The sequence below is a fragment of the Salvelinus fontinalis genome, chromosome 18 (genome assembly GCF_029448725.1).
Source record: "Salvelinus fontinalis isolate EN_2023a chromosome 18, ASM2944872v1, whole genome shotgun sequence".
NCBI classification, from domain to species: domain Eukaryota; kingdom Metazoa; phylum Chordata; class Actinopteri; order Salmoniformes; family Salmonidae; genus Salvelinus; species Salvelinus fontinalis.
The window spans coordinates 54,158,415-54,181,723 of record NC_074682.1 but is presented as its reverse complement, the minus strand read 5'-3'; the positions used below and the strand labels follow the sequence as shown (position 1 = coordinate 54,181,723).

Sequence of the window (23,309 nt, the reverse complement as noted above, 5' to 3'; positions counted from 1 at the left end):
CACTCCACCCATCACTTTTTACAAAAGTCACTTTTTGTTTTTACTTGTGCTTGTGGATTTATCCGTTTTTTAATTTGTTTCCATATTACTGCACTCTTTCATTTGACGTCTTGTTAAAACAGTCACCACGTTTTGCTGTTGCAGCATGCAGTGCTTTTTAGTCCCTTGTATATTTGCATGTCAGTACTCCTGCAACATTTTAGGAACGTTTTTAATGCTGCGTTTCGTTGTTTCATGAGTTGAAAAAGATAAATGTCTAGCCTTGGTAACTGCGTTATTTCTTTGATTAGGGCTTAGTTTTTTGAGAAACTTTTCTACAACTTGTCCAATAGCGGATATAATTGAATCAAAACACTGATTTGTCTTATGTAGTTGTAGAGTATTTTCCCAATGAAGTGCTTTCGGGTCAGTTTCTAACTTCTCCATAACATTTCTGGGGATAGCCAGCCCAGAGGGTTTGCTGTTATTTGAATATCAAGGGGGCGGCAGGTAGCCTAGTGGTTAGAGCGTTGGACTAGTAACCGAAAGGTTGCAAGATCAAATCCCTGAGCTGACGAGGTAATAATCTGTCGTTCTGCCCCTGACCAAGGCCATCATAGGAAATAAAAATTTGTTCTTAACTTACTTGCCTAGTTAAATGAAGGTAAAATATGTTTGTTGGTGAGTTTCCTAACAAAATGGGTTGTGATCTGAGAGACCTGTTATTATAAACTGGGTGATTCGAGCCCTGAATGTGATTGGCTGACAGCTGTGGTATGACAAAACATATTTATTTTCTGCTCTAATTACATTGGTAACCAGTTTATCATAGCAATAAGGCACCTCAGGGGTTTGTGTTATATGGCCAATATTCCACTGCTAAAGGCCTGTATCCAAGCACTCTGCGTTGCATCGTGCTTAAGAACAGCCCTTAGCCATGGTATATTGGCCATATACCACACCTCCTCAGGTCTTATTGCTTCATTAGAATGCACCAACATGCCATATATTGTTTAACCGTCTGCCTGTAGAACAATAAGCCATGAATTATCCTGTCATGTGAAAATGAAGAAAACAAAAGGATTTAAAAAGAGAAAACGTTTAATTTCTTTTTTCATACATGTTGAAACAACAGAAAAAAACGATCAAATGGACTGGTTGGTTTGACTAAGTATACAAACCCCATTGAAAATGGGTAGTCTCCTACAATGTGACAAAGTCATGTAAATTGGTCAGCATCGCATAGTTCACATAACAGAATAACAAACAAACCATAGATCTTATTCTCTGTTGGTCATTTAAAGAAACGTTGCATACGGTAGTAGCGTCTAAAACCAATCTCATGTAGTGACAAAGCCAGAGTCCCAAACGGAGACGTTTTCCCTACGTACAGCACTACGGTTGACCAGGGCCCCACGCAGGCCTTAGGGTGCTGTTTGGGAAACAAAAAACACTTTTCCGTTTAACTAACACCGGTCTGATGTTCTGTAGTGACAAACACTTTTCCGTTTAACTAACACCAGTCTGATGTTGTGTTCTTTTAACTAACACCAGTCTGATGTTGTGTTCTTTTAACTAACACCAGTCTGATGTTGTGTTCTTTTAACTAACACCAGTCTGATGTTCTGTTCTTTTAACTAACACCAGTCTGATGTTCTGTTCTTTTAACTAACACCAGTCTGATGTTCTGTTCTTTTAACTAACACCAGTCTGATGTTCTGTTCTTTTAACTAACACCAGTCTGATGTTCTGTAGTGACAAACACTTTTCCTTTTAACTAACACCAGTCTGATGTTCTGTTCTTTTAACTAACACCAGTCTGATGTTCTGTAGTGACAAACACTTTTCCTTTTAACTAACACCAGTCTGATGTTCTGTAGTGACAAACACTTTTCTGTTTAACTAACACCAGTCTGATGTTGTGTTCTTTTAACTAAAACCAGTCTGATGTTCTGTAGTGACAAACACTTTTCTGTTTAACTAACACCAGTCTGATGTTGTGTTCTTTTAACTAAAACCAGTCTGATGTTCTGTAGTGACAAACACTTTTCTGTTTAACTAACACCAGTCTGATGTTCTGTAGTGACAAACACTTTTCCTTTTAACTAACACCAGTCTGATGTTCTGCAGTGACAAACGCATTTCCTTTTAACTATTCTACTACTCAAGAGTTAGTCCATTCATTCAGGTGATGTTTTCTTCAAATAAACATTAAAATGGCCCAGTATGATTCAAACAGACAGACATGTTTAAAACAATGCACCTAAACTAATATGATGAATAAAAACATGGATTTCAGTGTTTCAACCTTGCTCAAAGAAACTGCACGGAGAAATTGAACTGACTCCAACAGATCAGTGAGTGGATTTCATTTGTATTGCATGTTTGTGATTTATAAAAAAAACAAAACAAAAAAAAACTAACAGATGATTTAAATAAATTGTAGAGGTAGCCCGTTCTGCCGTACAACCACTACAGAGTGTTGCATCAACAAGAGAGGAACGACGACCCTTTTCTCTCATATGTAAAATCATTCGCAAATAGGCTATAGACTCATTCAGTACATTTTTTAAAAGCTCAAATAAACCAGCCATGCACAGTATAATACCACGCTAGGACCAAGACAGAAGTGTTAAACAAATAATATCTGTAGCTGAAACAATATTTCAAAAACAACAACGGTTTAAAATCAATAGCCAGTAAATAGCAGTGGAACTTGACCACCGGTTAGAAGGTAAAATCTGTACGACAAAACAACTTCCTGCATGCAACAGCCAATCAGAGCACACAATTCTCAAATGAAGGTGGAACTTCTGGAATGGTCAAATAAAAACAAAAAAAAAGATACAATCACATCATATGACAAATACTCCCATTGTAGAAGAAGCCTTGAGATAAACTGCCTGGTCTGTTTAGTTCCAAAACGATTAAACAATCCCTCACTCAGTTGTCGTGTTTCACTTAAAGAAATGCAGAAAAAAAAATGTCTCTTCCGTCCACCTCCACTATTTTAATACAAAGTCTGTCAGTAAGTCTCAAAGGATGCCTTGCTTGGATTGACAGCAGCTCGGTCTCTGTTTGTAGTGAGCCTGTCTGTTAGGGGCATAGAGAGGGACATAGGAACACCCCCAGAGAAAGGACGAGGTGTCGTTCTACAACAGTTCAGTCCCTTTACACGGAAGTCAAACAGCTATTACCACTACAGAGACAGAGAGTGGTGTTTTACTTTATTAGCTATTGACAATCCCTACTAGTTCCTTGCTCAGAGCTCAGTCTGTTGTTGACATGGAGAAATAACAATGACAGCTAACACTATAGACAGAGAGGTGTCTTCTGTCTTAGTTAGGCAGAGTCATTGACAATCACAACCACCAGGTGCTCTTCATCCAAATTCTCCAAAGTTCTGCGAGGGGTCTGGAGGAACTGCTGGGAGAAGTCACAGGGGGGGAAGGCGTACAGCATGCCCCCCTTTCCCCCCTCCTTAGCACCGCCCACAGGTAGACTGATCACTCCTGCAGCCTCCTTGTTCCTCAGGTAGGTGACCAGGTGACGGAGGAGTCTGATCTGTAGGCCTGGTTCAGGTGTAGGGGCCTCGCGGTCGATGGGGCCCTGGAGGGCAAGAAGAACAGCGTAGCCCTCGGACCCACCCTGCTTGATTCTCCTGGTGACCTCGTCCAGCCTGGTCTGGTCCATCCTCAGTCGCTGGGCGATCTTCAGCTGGGTCAGTTTCCCCTTGGCCTGGTGGTCCTTCATGACAGAGTGGAAGAACCCGGAGCCTCCCTCCAGCAGGTGCATGTTAGTAGGGAAGCAGGAGTTCTTCAGGGCAAAGTGACCGTGCCAGGCTTTGGTGAGGGTGGCAGCATACTCCGACAGCGTGCTGAGTGTCTTAGGGTCTTTATTAGGCGTGTCAGACAAGGTGTGGTTGTTGTCGCTCGCATTTCTGTGGTTGCGGTCACGGTCGCGTTCCTTTTCCCTGTCTCCGCCGGTCTTCAGACCCCCACCCCGGTCCTCGTTGGAGTGGCGGCTGCTGTCAGGGCTCTGTCCCCTGGGCTCGGTGGTGGAGTCTGGGGCTCTGACCCTGGCTCTGTCTGGGCTGTCCTCTGGAGAGGCTGGTCCTCCTCCCCTCACCTTGGACCTGCCTCTCTCCTTCTCCTGAGAGGGCATGTCTAGGGAGAGACTGCGTCGCCTCCGTCTCTCCCCCCCAGCCCGCGCAGCGTCCCTCTCCTTCAGCCAGCGCTCTCGGCTGCGGCTCCGGGCTGCTCGGTCCCCCCGCCCTACACGGGCACCCCCAAATGCTTCACCCCCCCTACGCTCCAGGCTCTTGGTTGGGCTGGTGAACTCTCTGTCTCCCCTGTCCCTGTCCAGCAGAGCCCTCTCTCTCTCCCGCTGGGTGAACAGGGCGTGGGAGGGGGGCGAGCGGTCCCTGGCACGGAGCTCTCTCTCCAGGCTGCAGTCACGGTGCCTCCCGCCGTAAACCTCCGGCAGCAAGTCCAGGTGGGCAGGCAGGGGCACAGGTGGCTGGTACCCTGCTGGGTAGCTACGAGGCAGGGGCTCCTCCGCCTTGGCAAAGTCCACCCTCAGCCTCCGCTCTGGGCCTCCCAGGGGGAAGCCTCTCATCTGGGCACAGGCTGCCTGTGAGGCGTCCAAGCTTTCATACTGAATATAGGCAAAATTTTCCCCTTTCACATAGTCTATGTTTCGGATGCTGCCGAAGCGGTCAAACTCACGGGCTAGAGCTGCTAGGGAGTTGCTAGGGCCGAGGCCACCTACCCAGAGTCTCGTGGTGGGGTTGGCTTTACCATAGCCAATCTTCACGGGGTTCCCACCGATCACGCGGCCCTGCATGGCTATCTTGGCCCGGTGAGCCATGTCTAAATTCTGGAACTTGAGGAAAGCGTAGGCTCCCCCCTGACCGCGCGCCGGTCGTTTAATCACAACTTCCTCAATGATGCCGTACTTGTCGAAGCCTCTCCTCAGCTCGCCCTCAGTGACGTTGTGATCCAGGTTGCCAATGAACAGGTTCCTGCACGCCCGCGCGTCGTCCTCTGGCTTTATGTCTTCGTGCTCGGGTACTGGCAGCCCGTATGGCCGCCCCCTCTCATCCAACATCCCGTAGTAATCTAAGATCCTCTCCCTCTCTCTGCTCAGTCCCAACCCCTCTACAGGGTAGTGTCTCAGTGGTCGGATGTCTCTGATACTGCTAACTCCTGCCCCTGGGGAGAGGGACCTCTGTCTATAAGGGGGATATGAGGCGCCATGAATGGGAATGTAGCTCACATCCGGCGGCGTGCAGCTGCGACGACGGACGTACATGGGCTCTACTTTAAGGGGGCGATCATACAGCACTAACCTGGTCTTGGCATGCCTGGCCTCTTTAGCGTCTTCTGGGTGACGGAAATTCACGTACGCAACACGGCCCAGCTCTGGAGTGTGAGATAGTTTCACACTAACGTCCCCGAACTTTTTAAACTCGTGGAACAGTCCGTCTTCAACATGTTCGTCAGAAAGCACCGAGCCTAGATTGCTAATGAGCAACGATTTGTATTCCAGAGTCCCCCCCGCTCCCCCCCGGAGGCTCAGTAGCTCGGTCGCCGCTTTGCCTTTGGGCAGGGCGGCTGTAGTCCGGAGAGCGGGGCGGCCGATCAGCCCGAGGTCGTGGTGTTGTTGTCGGTGGTGAAGTGGGTCTACAGCGGCCCCGCGCTCCTCCCGAAGCCGCGTCTTTTCTCGTTCCCTACTCCTGCTCCGAGCATGTTGCCTTCGGCTTTCAGCGAGCAGCAAGGCAAGAGGCGGGGGCGGTAGGTCCTCTCTCCGTGGCCCGTCTCGTTCCCGCTCTCTTTCCCGTATTCGTTTCGCTAAAGCCCGACTAGGACTGGAGTCCCTCCCGGCCTGTCGTTTCATTTTCAAACGATACCCAAACTTTTTAGCTAGGTAACGTTAGCTCGTTAGCCAGCCAGTCTCTGCAGAAACAATCCGGTCTGGAATTAAATGCCTCGATTTTAATCGGACGTTGCACAGATACGGACGATTTACTAACTTGTAACTAATGTCCACAACGTTGAGACTTTGCGTTTATTGTGAATTAAAAGGATAAACACATTTAAAAACATTATCAGAGAACCTACATCAACGCCGCCATCTTGGACAAAAGGAATGTGCGCGTTCCGCCAATGGGAGGGGTTTGAGTCGACGTCGCGGGAGGGGTAGTGACGTGACATTGAACGCATATTCCCCAAACCTCAATTTTGCAAATAATATGCGACACAAATTACATAATTAGGCAGAATCATGTAAATGTAAACTGTATCGTGGAAACGTGAACATTAAATACATGGTGCGCGTATTTATATCTGGTGACTACAGTGCATACACACTGCAAAATATCATGTTTCACATTGTCAACACGTAAACCTACTGGAATAGACTCGCAATAGGTGAAATTGATTCACAAAGAAAATCAGATAGCTCAGTAGAAATGACCCATGCATCCGAGGAAGAAGTTTGACGAAGTTCCCTATATTAGTCATACATTAATGACACATGCCTCCCATTAGTGAAATATGTTTATGCAGTTCTTCAGAAGCTCCCTGGGCAGTCACATTCAGGAAAAAGAAGAAGCTGAGAGTCATAAGCTTTGGTAATGTAGTTAAGCCAGATAAATTCAGTTGGTGCACAAGTATTCATACAAAATTAGATACACATCTGATCATGGCACTTCTGACACTGGGTTTTCATATTTTAATGAAAAAGTAGAGCACAGTTGTAACAAACACTAGGTCTTACATGAAAGGTTCAGTGTGAAAGAACGGCACAATTTCCTTTCAAGTTTTGTCTTCTCATTTCCTTTCCCCTTCATCTTAAATCCTATTTCCGGGGTGGCCACCCTTATCGATAGAGGGTTAGGGACAGTATGGGCGCAGGTACTTGTTCTAGCCAAGTAGTGTCACGCCACAGTATCACAACTCAACGTCTCGATTTGCAGACTGATTAGTAGAATCAGGAACTTTACTTACTGCTTGCCTGGAATAAAATCCCTGCATCCACACTGTCTAGGACTCTCTGCCTAAAAGCTTGTCCACCCCTGTTCTATTTGATTAAACCGTTAATAATTAAGTCAAATAATAAAGTCTATCCCTTCAAAAAGAAACTAAAGGGCATGTACAGACTGTCGGGTGGTTCATATACCGCACAGCGAACATTTCACACCACAAAAATAACCTCAGGGCCACCATGGCCCCTAGTCACAAAGTATCCGCCTCAAATGGCGCCCCATTCCCTACTTATTTCACTATTTCTGACCAGGACCCAGAGCTCTGGTCAAAAGTAGTGCACTACCTAGGAGAATAGGGTACTATTTGGGACACAGTGTGTCAGAGTTGAAGCGTGACCTAGGATCAGGTGGGTCCACCATTTCTTATTCATTATGATGTAAAAAAGGCAAAACGGATCCTAGATCAGCACTCCGACTCCGAACCACTGAACACAAACCCAGGTCTGAATCTTCCCCTCCATTTTGTTACAGATCAGTCCTTGCTTGGGCTGCGTTGGGGGCATACTTGGGCATGAGTTCATTGATCTTGCGGATGAAGTCAGACTTTTCCGCGCAGCCTTTACACGACTCTCCCCAATCCTCCAGGATCTTCTTTAAGTCCTTTACCTTCAGCTTCTTCAGGTCCACTGTGCTCAGATCCACCTGTTTGTCTGCAGGCAAGGGAGAAAGGGAGGTAAAAGATTACAGTGTAACGGAGTTGGATTCGTAACCTCACTCCTCAGCTTTAAAACATCACCACCCACTACGCCCAACTGCTAGCTTTTCATTGGTGTAACTGGATAAGATTGGTTTCAGGAAGGGTTTCAGGACGGTGGTCAAGTCTATGCGGCAGAGGATTCGAGATGGAGTGGCAGTAAGCAAGCACAGTGACACCCGTTTGAAATAAAAAATCTTTCAACAAAAAGGTCAAGAGACTGAACACTATTCTATGCTCCAATGTGATTTACTGACAACATGGGAGCATACAGAATGCAGAGTTATTTTCCACCTTCTATATAGAGAGAGAAGGATCACATTTCACTGCCAGGGCAATCAGTCCCACACGAACCTCCACAGACAGGCCACAGTACGGTAATGACGTTCAAAATAGGTCCTCGTCCGATGCCAGTGTTTGTGTCTATACTGTAAATAGATTGTACAATATAGGTCCAAACCCTGCCTGCATACACCAGCGTGTTTAGACTATGATCCACAAACAATTATCCATTGGAATTGTGACTGCTGTAAAGAACATTTTTGTCGAAAGGTTTTGTAGTAGTTTCCTGAGACTAAAACTTTGGGAAGTAACAATGGAGACACCGGGTAATAGGAGAAATGTCCCGTGTGGCTCAGTAGGTATAGCACAGTGTTAGTAACGCCAGGGTTGTGGGTTCGATTCCCACAGGGGACCTGTAAAGGAAAAATCTATACACTCACTACTGTAAGTCGGTCTGGATACAAACATCTACACTGAACTAAAATATAAAATGCAACATGATAAGTGTTGGTGCCATGTTTCAAGAGCTGAAACTAAAGATCCCAGAAAATGTTCCATAAGCACAAAAATCTTATTTCTATCAAATATTGTGCACAAATGTGTTTACATCCCTGTTAGTGAACATTTCTCCTTTATTAAAAATAATCCATCCACCGACAGGTGTGACATATCAAGAAGCTGATTAAACAGCATGATCATTACACAGGTGCACCTTGTAAAAAATAAAAAGGCCACTAAAATGTGCAGTTGTGTCACAACACAATGCCACAGATGTCTAAAGTTGAGGGAGTGTGCAATTGTTGCCAGAGCATTGAATGTTCATTTCATAAGCTACGGACAATAAAACAATTGCATTTTTTATTTCTATTTTTAAATCAATGGCAATTTGAATGCACAAAGATGCCGTAACAAGATCCTGAGGCCCATTGTCGTGCCATTCATCCACTGCCATCACCTCATGTTTCAGCATGATAATGCACTGCCCCATGTCTCAAGGATCTGTACACAATTCCTGGAAGCTGAAAATGTCCCAGTCCTTCAATAGCCTGCATACTAGCGATTAGAGCATTGTGGCAGTAACAGAAAGATCGCTGGTTCGAATACCCGAGCCGCATACTAGATAATGTGAGATGGCTCCACCAGGGCGGCAGGTAGCCTAGTGGTTCGAGCACTTAGCCAGGTTTGAATACCCGCACAGACAAAGTGAAAAATCTGGTGATGTGCCTTTGAGCAAGGCACTTAAGCCTAATTTGCTACAGGGGCGCTCTACTATGGCTGTCCCTCTAAAATAACACTTCATCTATCCAGTGTATGTGACAATAAGACTTTTTCTTTTTACCGTATTTCAGTTCACAGATCTGACTGTCCTTCTTCTTTAGTTTCTCACAGATCTTGTCCACTGGTGTGTGATAGCTCAGGGGCTTGGAGATCTCGTTGAGGATTTTGGTGGCTGCATCATTTGTTCCACCAATGTAGTAACACTAGGGTACAGAAGGAAGAAAAGAACAGCAATGAATCAACAAACCCAGTAGATAATCTGGATAGGACACAATGTAACTACTTAAATCGACTTGACTTCCATTAAACTAAAACAAAAAAAAAAGATTAGCCTAAAATCACTTACAAAGCGGTTTTCCTTGCCCTTGACATCTTTGCAGGTTTTGACGAGTTCGTTCTCGATGTCCGCGCTGGTGAATTTAACATGGTTGTCTTGTAATGACTGGTAGAACCGACCCAGGAAGCTCACACACACTGAAAGGCAAAACAACAAGGCAGCCATAGGTAGGATTGTAAAGTGGTGACACATCAGGACTTATGCATTACCTTATAGGCTAACTAAACTTAGGATAAAAACATTTAATCTAATGTTAATCTATACCAGAAATAGGTAACTCCAGTTGTTGTGGACATATGGGTTACCCAGGATTTAGGCCTACAAACCTAAGAATGATGTTCTGGTCAGTCTATGTTATGATACGTATGGATAAGCCTGACCAAACCAGCCATCACATCTAAGATAAGAATAACAACTTGACGAAGGACTCAAGAAGCACATTATCTCACCATCTGAAACCACATGCAGCAACTGGGGCGGCAGCGTAGCCTAGTGGTTAAAGCGTTGGACTAGTAACCGAAAGGTTCTAGATCGAATCCCCGAGCTGACAAGGTAAAAAATCTGTTGTTCTGCCCCTGAACAAGGCAGTTAACACACTGTTCCTAGGCTGTCATTGTAAATAAGAATTTGAATAATAAGAAGAAGAAGAATTTGTTAATAGCCTAGTTAAATAAAGAAAAAGGATAAATACATTTTGTTTTAACTTGCCTGGAGCACAAGACAAGGCTTTAATGAGCAATTAGCTATATGACTCTTCATTGACAAGTACTAGCTAAGCTAGCCAGATACAGCAAACTACAACACTTTTAAAAAAACATTTAAATTCAAGAGAACACATTGAAAAGAGATCTTAGCTATTGTATCTAGCAAGACAAAATCCATTTGATGAAGATTGTTGTAAAGCTCCATGAATTATCAGTCATAGGTTTCACAACATACGTTACCATTACACTTAGTTACTAATAGCTATATCCATAGTTACAGTGACGTGTGTATATATATATATATATATATATATGAGACAAACCAACCCACCTTCACACTCCCCATCTTTCAAAGCGTTGCTACTACTCGGTACCAAAGCTAGCGCCGCAAGGGCGACCGACAAACTACTCAAACACAACATTTCACGATGAATAACGTATTCTATTTTAGCTAGTTAGATGTAAACGTAACGATACAAAACTATTTAGCTACAAATGACAGCTACACATGAGCATCCAGAGTCGACACCGGTAAATTGAGCACGCAATGTCCTGATTCTGTGAAGCTTCCTGCTAAACACGTAAACCTATGCAGGATTCCCATTGGTTCTCATTTTACTCTCTAGAACGCGATTGGTTTGTTTCCTGAAACGTTCCACGCACATTTCTCTGATTGGCCACGTGCTCTTCGTTTCGGGGACATCGTCCAGTTGGCGCCGTGCGATTGGATTAGAGCTCTGTATGTTAATTTACAGCAGAGATCTATATATAATTACGAGATGCTCATGTCTCAGCCCTAACAATGGGTGTCGTCCCAAACGCGAGAAAGCAGGCGAAAAGGTTTAAAATAAGCCCATAGAAACGCATTGGTCTTATTTTGGACAGATTTTGACGAGAATGAAACCTTTCGTTTGGCCTCTTCCTCTCGGTTGACAGTCATATATGATCATTTCCGGTAGAAACATCGGGCATAGCGCAGAAAGTGACTGCTCTTCATTCACTGGGATAATGCTGCCTGTGTGGATTTATATAATATGATGTAATATAGGTAATATAATCTAAAGCACAATAATATGGTCTCCTCTCTGGTTTATGCTGTTTCACAGGATGTTGGTGTGAATAAGGCAACCACACATTTATGCTGCCTTCATGTGCTAGTCGGAACTAGGTTGTAGATGCGAACTGGTTGTCGTTATTCACGTGCCGCAGTCAAACAGTCAGCAAGTAAGACATTTCAGAGTTTCCTAGTTCTAGCCTTTGAACGCGCCACAAGCTGTGTCTTCGTCCCCGTATCACAGACTCACAAATAATAAAAAATAATTAAAAAAAATCCTATTTTTGATAAACTCCCATATCTACTGGGTGAAATACCACAGTGTGCCACCACAGCAGCAAGATTTGGGACCTGTTGCCACAAGAAAAGGTCAACCAGTGAAGAACAAACACGATTGTAAATACAACCCATGATGTTTCGCCGGATGTATACATCTGAAGAGTCCGGTTTAATTTCCACTCCCCACCAAATATGGCGAGGAGAGGAAAACCAGTGGCCGGCAGTGGGAGAGTTTGAAGCGACATGGAACTGGGCCGACATTCTGCAATATTTGTCATCGATGAAACATCTGATGTCAATACAGTTTTTTGTTCCCAAAACAATAATCTTTTGCGAACAGATTGTACTAAGTTTTGTAGACTTTACCCATGGCCAAAGTTTCTAAAGTTGTTTAGTAGTGCGAGGGCGAATTGAGTCATTGCACACGCGCACTTCTAACGGATATATACAAAATACTTGCTAGAACGCGCCAATAGGATCTCGCTAACTCGTGCTTGGCTCTTCTCACCTCCTTGCCTGTTCTGCTCACTATGATTCATTTGCTCCCATTGGAAACAACAGGCTGTGGTGTATCCTGAGTTTTATAAAAAATCTCTGGTGGTACTAAACAGCATATCAAATTACCTTACCAATTTAGAAGTTTAGCTAAAGAACCACAAAACAAAAGTATTTGTGAAGGGTGTTGAATCAAATGAAATTTATACATTTACAGTAACAATCAAATGCTAGGATAATGACCTAGTTGTGTATTTTCCCATCACTATAACAACTTATAAATAATGACAAGTTGGAAGCAGCAGTGAGTCAATAAAACATGATCTTTAATGTTAAGCATTAATACTAATTAATAAATTCCACATCACAGTAGTTTGAAGTGAGTAGGAAAAAGTGTGTATGTATTTACATCTAAAATCCACATCACAGTTGATTCATGCTAACACAATATATACAATGAATTACTTTTAGAGTAATTAAAGGTTTTGTATTCCGTAAGAGTGACAGAAGTAGAACGTATCTCGCTAACTGTCCAGAAATGATGCAAAACACACAAAATAATCATCAAAATAATTAGGCAAAATGAAATAAGTCACGTTTTTTGTATGTTTTTGTCTAGTTTTTCTATGTTTTAAAAACACATTTACATCAGAAAGTACAAGGCAGACAAATAATAATCACAATCTTTACATGGTTTGCCCTTTTTAGCCTTATAAATACACTGCGTTGTTATGGTTATTTAAAGACAAGCGAGAAGAGCCTGACAAGGTGGTCTGGAGGTAAAGAACTGCAATGATTTCAAAAATGTTTTGTACCCCCATTTGTACGCCTCATTTGTAACTTGTACTGCCATTGTACCCCCCCCATCCTAGATCCTACTGCAGTTTTCTATATTTACAAAGAACGACTGAAAAAAAAAACACTTTCATGAGTTCCGTTCTTGCTTCCTATTCCCCTCAACTGGCTCCATTTTATATTTGATTTATTTAACCTTTATTTTACATTGACTTGCCACAAAGTAAGACTAAACAACCGTTTATTCATATTAAATGATAGGCTACACATAATCAAATACTCTGTACCCAGTTCCCAGAACAGTGTGTCATTCTGCTGGATATACTCAATATACTAGACACAGATCAATTGTAATGTGTGTGTTTGAACGTCAAGTGTGTATGGAATAATTGTTTGAGTAGAAAACAATAAGGGAATTTCTACTGAACAAAAATAAATATTTGCAATATGTAAAGTGTTGGTCCCATGTTTCATGAGCTAAAAGAAAAAATCCGAGACATTTTGCATACGCGCAAAAAGCTGATTTCTCTAATTTTGTTCACAAATTTGTTTACATCCATGTTAGTGAGCACCATCCACCTGACAGGTGTGGCATATCAAGAAGCTGATTAAACAGCATGATCATTACACAGGTGTACCTTGTGCTGGGGACAATAAAAGGCCACTCTAAAATGTGCAGTTTTGTCACACAACACAGAGCTGTTTCCAGATACTTGAATGTTAAAGTCTCTACCATAAGCTTTCTCCACTGTTGTTGAGGATTATTTCTGTCTGTAATAAAGCCATTTTGTGGGGGACAACGTATTTTGATTGGCTTGGCCTGGTTCCCCAGTGGGAGGGCCTGACTGCCAAGTGGGTGGGCCTATGTCCTCCCAGGCCCACCCATGGCTGCACCCCTGCCCAGTTATCTGAAATCCATAGATTTAGGGCCTAATGAATTTAAGTTAACAGATTTCCTAAAATGAACTGTAACGCAGCAAAATCTTTGAAATTGTTGCATGTTGCGTTCATATTTTTGTTCAGTATATATATATATATATGTGTGTATTTATATAAATAAATCAAATACATTGAGAGACTGCATAGGTCATATGCATAACATGTTCCTTCTTCATATCCTCTGATCATATTGAAATAAAATAATAATGAATGAAAGTATGCTATTATTATTTTTTAAATTATTTACATTTATGATTTGAAAAGTTTATTGAAATCAAGGAGGATTTCCTGCCTTTTCAGCAACATAGCTCATAGAGATACCTATCATAAGTAACTGATAGTGTTACACTGGCTTGTGTTATCCACGAACACACGTTCAAATAAAATCACTTCTTCACACCACACAACCATCATATCATTCAACCAGTCTGCAGTAGTGTTCCGAGGTTTTGGCCTTGTCATGTATATTATTTGCATACCAGTAGTGACTATATTAGTCCTCTATATCAGAAGCCCGTATTTTCTCCTCTCATATCACATCCTTCAACTCTTCAATCCTCTTACACTTAGAATGATGATTCGTCTTAGTAGATCAGGAGTGCCAGGCCAGGAGGTGAAAGTGGGTGAGCCCTGCTGACGAGGGGACCCTGGTCAAAAGTAGGGGACTACAGTTATATGGGCTATGGTCAAAAGTAGCACACATGATAGGGAATAGGTTGTCATTTAGGGGGCAGTGGGAGAGTAAGTGCACCTATTTGCTGACTAGAATATGTGAGTGGGCTGATTAAGTTTGATTGCTCTTAGGGGATTCAATCAAGTGTCCCACCTCACTACAGGTTCCCCTCGGTCTGTCCGAGCCTGGAAGGAAGCCAGCTGGTGTGTGTGTGTGTGTGTGTGTGTGTGTGTGTGTGTGTGTGTGTGTGTGTGTGTGTGTGTGTGTGTGTGTGTGTGTGTGTGTGTGTGTGTGTGTGTGTGTGTGTGTGTGTGTGTGTGTGTGTGTGTGTGTGTGTGTGTGTGTGTGTCTAAGTCCTTCTCACAGGACAATGGACAACCTTCTAGGTGCATTTTCAACACTCTTCTCTTGAGCCATCATCACAAAGAGTACAATCATCACATAACGGACACAAAACAGCCATAGACAGGATAGTAGTAGTGTGTGACATTACTTTTGACATGTTTCAAGTGTCATATCATGTGTTCCAATATCATATACGTTCTCTATTAGCTACATATAAACATTCGAAAATAAATTCAATTCAGTTAATTCATTTCAAAATAAAAGTCCTTCTACATAAGGAGGCCTGCACCTTTACCCCATTACTTAGAGTAGTTTATACTGTATGTAGCCATGTCCCTTCTGAGACAGGAAGGAGAACATCAGGACATGAGAGAACCGTCCAAAAAAAGAAAAATAAGAAAACGTTCTCAAGATCGGATGGTTGAATTGAAGCCAGTCTACACGTACAGTATCTACACACACGCGCACAAACAGAAACACACACTTCCTGTAACCGTCTCGTTAGAATAATGCCTCTTGAAAAAGGTAAATGGTCAATAGAAGCTGTAGTATCTCTATTAGCTACAAGTCCAACATTTTGTACTATGGTAATGATATACAATAATGTTAATAAAATAAAAACAAATCTATTTACACAGGTGAGAGAAAGACAGTCTTATAAATAATGAGAAATACCCCACTTCATGGTTATCAAATCTCTCCTTTCAACTATCCAAAACAACAGACCTTAGGTCTAATGTGAGAGAGAGAGAGAGAGAGAGAGAGAGAGAGAGAGAGAGAGAGAGAGAGAGAGAGAGAGAGAGAGAGAGAGAGAGAGAGAGAGAGAGAGAGAGAGAGAGAGAGAGAGAGAGAGAGAGAGAGAGAGAGAGAGAGAGAGAGGGAGAGAGAGAGAGAGAGAGAGAGAGAGACAGAGAGAGAGACAGAGAGAGAGCGACAGAGACAGAGAGACAGAGAGAGAGAGACAGAGAGAGAGAGACAGAGAGAGAGAGACAGAGAGAGAGAGACAGAGAGAGAGAGACAGAGAGAGACAGAGAGACAGAGAGAGACAGAGAGAGACAGAGATGCAGAGAGAGAGAGAGAGAGAGAGGCACACACAACACCTGAACAACAAGCTGGAAGAGAAAAGGAATTAGATGTGGAGCAGGCTCTGATCCAGGATCTGTGTCTGTGAAGCACCAGCAGTGTTGTCACAAAGCAGATCAAATCACTAAGGTAGATACAGGAGATAGTCATTGGAGTTTCTCTCAATAGGAGGCAGGGAGGAGGAGGCATACATACATCTAAAAGCAGAATCAGCTGTACATTGTGATCAGCACTGAATAGTCAATACATATCAATGATTAGAAACAAGGATATCTTTAGTTCAGTCTATTCTCTGTTCCTAGCATGCGTCAGGTAGTCCAGTGGGCAGTACTAGCCAGGGTTAAATCACTTATTTCACTGAATGGAACATGCACACATACAAGTACCAAATAAAATAAAAATAAAAATAACACAATTATAATAATCGTTTTTTTTCTATAAATATCATCCATCTAAATTATGTTATTCCAATGTTCATGTCTTCCCAGATACAAGTGCACATCACTAAGCAGCTACAGTGGCTTTAATGCCCTTGTCTTATCTTGCATATTGTTCTGTTTTTACATAGTCATCATCAAGTCATCAATTCCCGTCAGTCAATCCGTGATATAGGGATTCATGTATAAATAATCTAATATTAATATATTATATATAATTATTTAACTACACATAATAATAAACTTGCAGATTTTCATCTCCTCGAAAAAATATAGACTTTTCTTTGTACTGTAGTGTGTAACATGCTGCCAACTGAACAGAAAATAACCTTTTAATAAACCAACCAACCCAAAATAAAGACTTTAAGCAGCCTTTAAGACTGCAAAGTGACATCTTTGAAATGGCTTGTATTCACCAGCCAGGCAGTTATTCCCTAACCATAATGGATAATAAGTCTTTGTAGTGGCTGAGTGATCTGGCTGTGGCAGCGCACAGCTATAAAGAGGACGACTGTGTAATGAAGCATCGCAACACTATTTAAGCCTCTTACTGTCTGTCTGTCGAGGCAATGCTCTGCCTGAGAGGATAATTCGTAAGGAGGATGAAGTGTGTGTTTATCAAGAGGCGTGATCTGTTCTGATCGCCCTCTCTCTCTCTCTCTCTCAGCTAGTTGCATCGCTGAGTTCATTATTATTACACCAATACCACTTTCGTGTCCTATAAAAAGGTAAGTTAATTAATAAACAATCGTAATATAAAGACTACCACACCTCAACAATAATACTAATCTATCCAAAGCCCAATACAACTCAAGAGTCTACTTAACCCATCTTCATTTCTTCATACAATACAAGTGTGAATAGACTAAAACAAGTGGTTTTTGGTGCTGCAGAACTAAGTGCTAAAGTGCGGCTTCTCTAAAACGGAAAAAGGTCATAGGTCATGGTCTAGCAAGCTTTACTCGATCCCAGCTTTGCTTCAATTAACTAAATTAATTAAATGTCTGGTAATTGGTTCAAAAAAATCCATGTTTTCCCTTTGTGCAATGATTTGGAACCTGCATGTGGACCTGAACTATCAATAAATTAGAATTACTGTACAGATTTAAATGTTTCCAAAAGGTCTGTGCAAGTAATACGTGAGACAATTTAGAGAAAGAACATTCAAATAAGCACTCAAATTAAAAGACTGAGCCCCATACCACACACACACACACACACACACACACACACACACACACACACATTGGTTGTTTAGCAACAAAACCGATGCGTGCGTAACTATGGGGCAAAACAGACGGGTTGGCTTTAATTGTTAACAACATGTAAACTACAGTGAGCTCCAAAAGTATCAGGGGAGTGACATTTGTTGTTGTTGTTTTGGCTCTGTAGTCCAGCACTTCAGATTTGAACTGATACAATGACTAGGAGGTTAAAGCGCAGACGGTCAGCTTTAATTTGAGGGTATTTTCATCCATATCGGCTGGACCGTTTTAGAAATTACACTACTTTTTGGTACATGGTCCCATTTTAGTGGACCGAAAGTATTGAGACAAATTCACTTATATGTGTATTGATTGAAGTAGTCCAAAGATTCATATTTGGTCCCATATTCGTATAGAAATGAATGGTAAATATTGTATTGTGTCATTTTGGAGTCACATATTGTAAATACGAATAGATTACGTTTCTAAACACGTCTACATGCTACCATGATTATGGACAGTCCTTAATTAATCATGAATTTAATTTTTTATTTAACCTTTATTTAATTAGGCAAATCAGTTAAGAACACATTCTTATTTTGCTGGCATCAAAAGTAAAACAAGTATTAAACAGGAGACTGACTGATCAGACCACCATCTAATTGGCCTTCATAGAACTCTTACAGAATTTCCACGTGGGCGGGGATATTGGAAATTTAATCAAAGCCTATTGGATGACAATTTGTGCTTAACATATGACAAAATAATTAATTATTGACTATTTTCTACACCCCCGGCCAAGCCCCCCCCCCCAACTAGGATGATGCTGGGCCAATTGTGCTCCGCCCTGAATGAATAATGATGAGTGAGAAAGTTACAAATATCATACTCCCAAGAACGACATGCTAACCTCTCACCATTACAATAACAGGGGAGGATAGCATTTTATATCATACCCCCAAGACATGCTAACCTCTCACCATTACAATAACAGGGGAGGTTAGCATTTTATATCATACCCCAAGACATGCTAACCTCTCACCATTACAATAACAGGGGAGGATAGCATTTTATATCATACCCCCAAGACATGCTAACCTCTCACCATTACAATAACAGGGGAGGTTAGCATTTTATATCATACCCCAAGACATGCTAACCTCTCACCATTACAATAACAGGGGAGGATAGCATTTTATATCATAACCTCAAGACATGCTAACCTCTCACCATTACAATAACTGGGGAGGTTAGCATTTTATACTATACCCCCCCAAAAGACATGCTAACCTCTCACCATTACAATAACAGGGGATGTTAGGCAGGTGTGGTGGTGGTGGGTGGGTGATATTTTCTGCATCTGTAACTTTCTCACTCATTATTATTCAAGATTCATTCAGGATTATCCGTAATCATGGTCGAATCCACATGAATGTAGAAGTGTTTAGAAACATATTCTATTCTTATTTACAATAAAACACAATACATGATTTACCATTCATTTATATTGGGTACAAACTAATCTGAAACACAACCAAAACAAACAGCACAAGCATTCAACATCATTTGTCACAAGCTTGATGTAACCATGTAGTGATAGGAATATGGGACCAAATACTTAACTTGTTACTACTGTAATAAATATAAGTGAATTTGTTCCAATACTTTTAGTCCCTTAAAATGGGGGGACTATGTACATTGAGTGCTGTAAGCACAGTGCACTTTAACCTCATAGGCAATGTATCATTCTAAATTCAAAGTGCTGGACTACAGAGCCAAAACAACAAAACATGTGTCACTGTCCCAATGGGCATGCCTCGACCAACCATGCCTCGACCAACCAAGTGCCAGTTCAGGAGAATGTAACATTACAGAACATTCAGATAGAAATATATTTAAATGTAGAACATATATGATTGTCTGTCAGAAAGAATAAGGGGAAATCATGTGCGTCCGCTCTATCTAATCTATTTCTATCTGAAACGTTCAGAATGTTTCACATCACTGTCTGAATACACCCCCAGGCCTCCTCTTCACTCTTCGGCGATGCCGTGCTCCCACGCCACTTTGGCCTGCTCTTCCTTAGAGGTGATGAGAGGCTGAGAGATCTTGCGTGGCATGGGCATGGGCCTGGCGGAAATACACCCGTCCTCCTCAGGAATACACCCCTCTCTCAGGTAGGGCTTGGGGGGCAGGGCGGGCGGAGGCTGGTGGCGGTAGTGGGGCAGGTTCTGGATGTTAAGGGTATGGGCCTCTGGGAGGACAGGGCTGATTGGAACCACAATATTGGTGATGAGTGGGGTGATCACCCCGGGAGAGGAGTGGCTACGACAGGGAGGGGGCTTAGAGCCATCCAGGACCTCTGACTCAGAGACACTATAGCGCACAGGCAGGTAGGAACCAGAGGGGGAGTCCATGCCCAGGTCCTCTCCGTCCGTGGCCCAGGTAGAGTGTGCCATGCTGGGGGTGACGGAGACAGTGTCCAGGGCATCTGCTGGGTGTCTGGTTGTTCCATGGGACTCGGTGGAACATGACTGGCCCATGAAGTTGCTCTCGCTCAGGGAGGAGACGCCGGAGGAGGCGCTACCGGAGAGAGTAGAGTTACTGCCATCCAGGCCGGACTGGGACTGGGGACTGGTGGGCGAGGCAGGTATAGGGTGCAAGGCTGACTGTGGAGGAAAACAATTGGGAAAAGGGTTACTCTTATAGATAAATGACAGACATACTGATTTTCCCATTTGTGTGAGACGTAAAAACAAGATGAAAACAACTAAGCACAGATATAAAGCCAGATACAAGCCAGCTCAAAGACCAATGTGTCAAGGAGGTGGTTGATGACGTAGCAGGCTGCAGCGTGGGAGGCACCGCTTGTCCCACGAATTAATCATATTAAAATTGAGGATTAGCTGATAACTGCAAAACAAACATTCTGGATAACATTGAGAACCTTGAACTATTTATCGATCAACATTTTGATATGCTCGAAAAAGAGTCAGATACATCGAAGCGAACAAGAGAAAGACCTTTCCTCGAGCTCTGAGAGCGAAACTGAAGGGAAGCAGCCGTCTAACATTGTGGGGTTATAGAGGTTGAGGTTGAGGCTTTTAAAACAGGAATGGATTACATTAATAAAATGCTGGAAAAAATACGAGTGGAAAACAAGATATTAAAAACTACCGTGGACTCCCTAAAAAAAACTACCGTGGAGTCCCCCAAAAAAACTACAGTGGAGTCCCCCCAAAAAACTACCGTGGAGTCCCCCAAAAAAACTACCGTGGACTCCCTAAAAAAAACTACAGTGGACTCCCTAAAAAAAAACTACCGTGGACTCCCCAAAAAAACCTACCGCGGAATCCCTAAAAAAAACTACCGTGGACTCCCTAAAAAACTACCGTGGACTCCCTAAAAAAAACTACCGTGGAGTCCCCCAAAAAAACCACCGTGGAGTCCCCCAAAAAAACTACCGTGGACTCCCTAAAAAAAACTACCGTGGACTCCCCCCAAAAAACTACCGTGGACTCCCTAAAAAAAACTACCGTGGACTCCCTAAAAAAAACTACCGTGGACTCCCTAAAAAAAACTACCGTGGACTCCCTAAAAAAAACTACCGTGGACTCCCTAAAAAAAACTACTGTGGACTCCCTAAAAAAAACTACCGTGGACTCCCTAAAAAAAACTACCGTGGACTCCCTAAAAAAAACTACCGTGGACTCCCTAAAAAACTACAGTGGACTCCCTAAAAAACTACCGTGGGCCCCCTAAAAAACTACCGTGGACTCCCTAAAAAACTACCGTGGACTCCCTAAAAAAATACCGTGAACTCCCTAAAAAACTATGAAAGCCGAATGACTTGTTCTAAAGTGCAGAAGTATGAAGAATAATATTGTTATAAAGGGAATAATGGAGGAGCAAAGCTAAAACAGACAACGGAGGAAAAAGTCAAGGTGTTCATGAAACGTAATCTCAAGATGACGGACGAGCAGGTGGATACAATTGATTTTCAAAAAGGGCTCACTGTTTCAGTGGCAGAGCGGAGGGAAGGTCCTGTCCGATCGGAGCTATGCTAACTCACAACAAAATAAAAATTGCCTTGTTACAACAGGATAGGGAACTGAAGAACACCCTGTGCTCTAATAATGAACAAATTCTCCATGAAATAGAACAGACGACATGCCCTGTACCCCACTTTCAAAAGGCTCCGGGGCAGAGAAGCAGAATATCCGTCTAGTGGTCGAAGATTACAACGTGGGAGAATGCCAAGTGTGTGGAAAGCTGTCAACAAGGCAAAAGGTGGCTACTTTGAAGAATCTAAAATATATTTTGATTTCTTGATTTCTTGATTTTTTTGGGGGGTTACTACTTGATTCCATGTGTTATTTCATAGTGTTGATGTCTTCACTACTATTCTACAATGTAGATAATAATATAAATTAAGAAAAACCCTGGAATGAGTAGGTGTCCAAACTTTTGACCGCTACTGTATATGTAGCAGAAAAGCTGTAAACTAAATGGTGGATGGGTTAATAAAAATAAATAAAAAGACGAATGTGTCAAAAACACAGTCACACATACAACACATTACATACACAACCACACACGGAGCAACAAGCATCTCTACAGTTATACAATACTCTACAGCCTAGTGCTCTTTTAGCCTTGCTCACTCACTGATACTGAAGGACTGAGAGGTGACTGGAGTAGAGGGGGGGGGGGGGACCAGACCAGGCCAGACAAAACAGGACCAGACAAAACTGGACCAGACAAAACTGGACCAGACAAAACTGGACCAGATCTGGGTTCAAATACTATTTGAACTCACTTCATATGCTTTATCTGTGCTTGATTGAGAGCAAATCTCATTAAAACAAAATGGTTGAACTTTATTTACACCAAAGAAAACAAGTGACAAACAACAATACAGATAAAAACACATACTAATAATAGAAACAGTGTGCAGGTTGGAAGCCCGAGGGCTGATATGGAAAAAAATAAAAATAAACTATATACAATACATGAGTAAGAGACCAAAACTGAAAACATTTACAATCTCAAACTTCTGTCAGGCTAAAGCAAATCCTCAAAAGGATTTGAAGAATAGTACTTGAACCCAGGTCTGGACTGAACAGGTCAGGACGGTAGGCTACACTAGGCCAGGGAGGGTACCTTTCGTAAAGAGGAGCGCGCAGGGAGAGCTGGAGGGAGGTCGCTGATCTGGTGGTGGAAAGCATCAAAGTGCATGGAGAAGTGTCCTATAGAGGGAGACACACAGCAGGACAGAACAACGGATTGGTTGGTTGGAAATATACAGAACTAAACCAGAGAGGGGAGGAGGAGGAGGGGGGGGAATAATGATCTGGAGAAGGATAAACAGGCCTCTGACTAGGCTACAGAACAGTCCCCTGACTAGGCTACAGAACAGTCCCCTGACTAGGCTACAGAACAGTCCCCTGACTAGGCTACAGAACAGTCCCCTGACTAGGCTACAGAACAGTCCCCTGACTAGGCTACAGAACAGTCCCCTGACTAGGCTACAGAACATTCCCCTTGAGAGAATCAGGTAGGATCAGGGTTGGTGGGTAGATGGTGGGGATAGGATCAGGGTTGGTGGGTAGATGGTGGGGATAGGATCAGGGTTGGTGGGTAGATGGTGGGGATAGGATCAGGGTTGGTGGGTAGATGGTG

The 23,309-nt window shown here is 42.7% G+C and overlaps 3 protein-coding genes across 21 annotated transcripts in view; all 3 read right to left on the bottom strand.

The window, feature by feature from the left end:
- Positions 1–1,062: 1,062 nt before the first annotated feature.
- rbm15b (RNA binding motif protein 15B) lies at positions 1,063–6,595 on the bottom strand. The gene has a single exon (XM_055869874.1). It carries the CDS (start codon positions 5,875–5,877, stop codon positions 3,322–3,324), a length of 2,556 nt encoding a protein of 851 aa, XP_055725849.1. The 5' UTR covers positions 5,878–6,595; the 3' UTR covers positions 1,063–3,321.
- Positions 6,596–6,697: 102 nt separating this feature from the next.
- Positions 6,698–10,890, bottom strand: manf (mesencephalic astrocyte-derived neurotrophic factor). The gene is made up of 4 exons (XM_055869875.1): positions 10,654–10,890; positions 9,628–9,755; positions 9,343–9,484; positions 6,698–7,677 (listed from the first exon to the last, which is right to left on the bottom strand). Exons 1-4 carry the CDS (start codon positions 10,742–10,744, stop codon positions 7,493–7,495), a joined length of 546 nt encoding a protein of 181 aa, XP_055725850.1. The 5' UTR covers positions 10,745–10,890; the 3' UTR covers positions 6,698–7,492.
- Positions 10,891–12,455: 1,565 nt separating this feature from the next.
- Positions 12,456–23,309, bottom strand: part of LOC129815762 (dedicator of cytokinesis protein 3-like) — a 400,044-nt gene continuing 389,190 nt past the window's right edge. For 18 of the 19 annotated variants that reach the window (XM_055869857.1, XM_055869854.1, XM_055869856.1 and 15 more), the window contains 2 exons: positions 22,791–22,876; positions 12,456–20,296 (listed from right to left, as the gene is read on the bottom strand). In XM_055869857.1, the coding sequence (XP_055725832.1) occupies positions 19,661–20,296; positions 22,791–22,876 (722 nt within the window). In that variant the 3' untranslated portion in view covers positions 12,456–19,660. The remainder of the gene's footprint in view (positions 20,297–22,790; positions 22,877–23,309) is intronic. The other variant, XM_055869870.1, reaches the window with a different exon arrangement.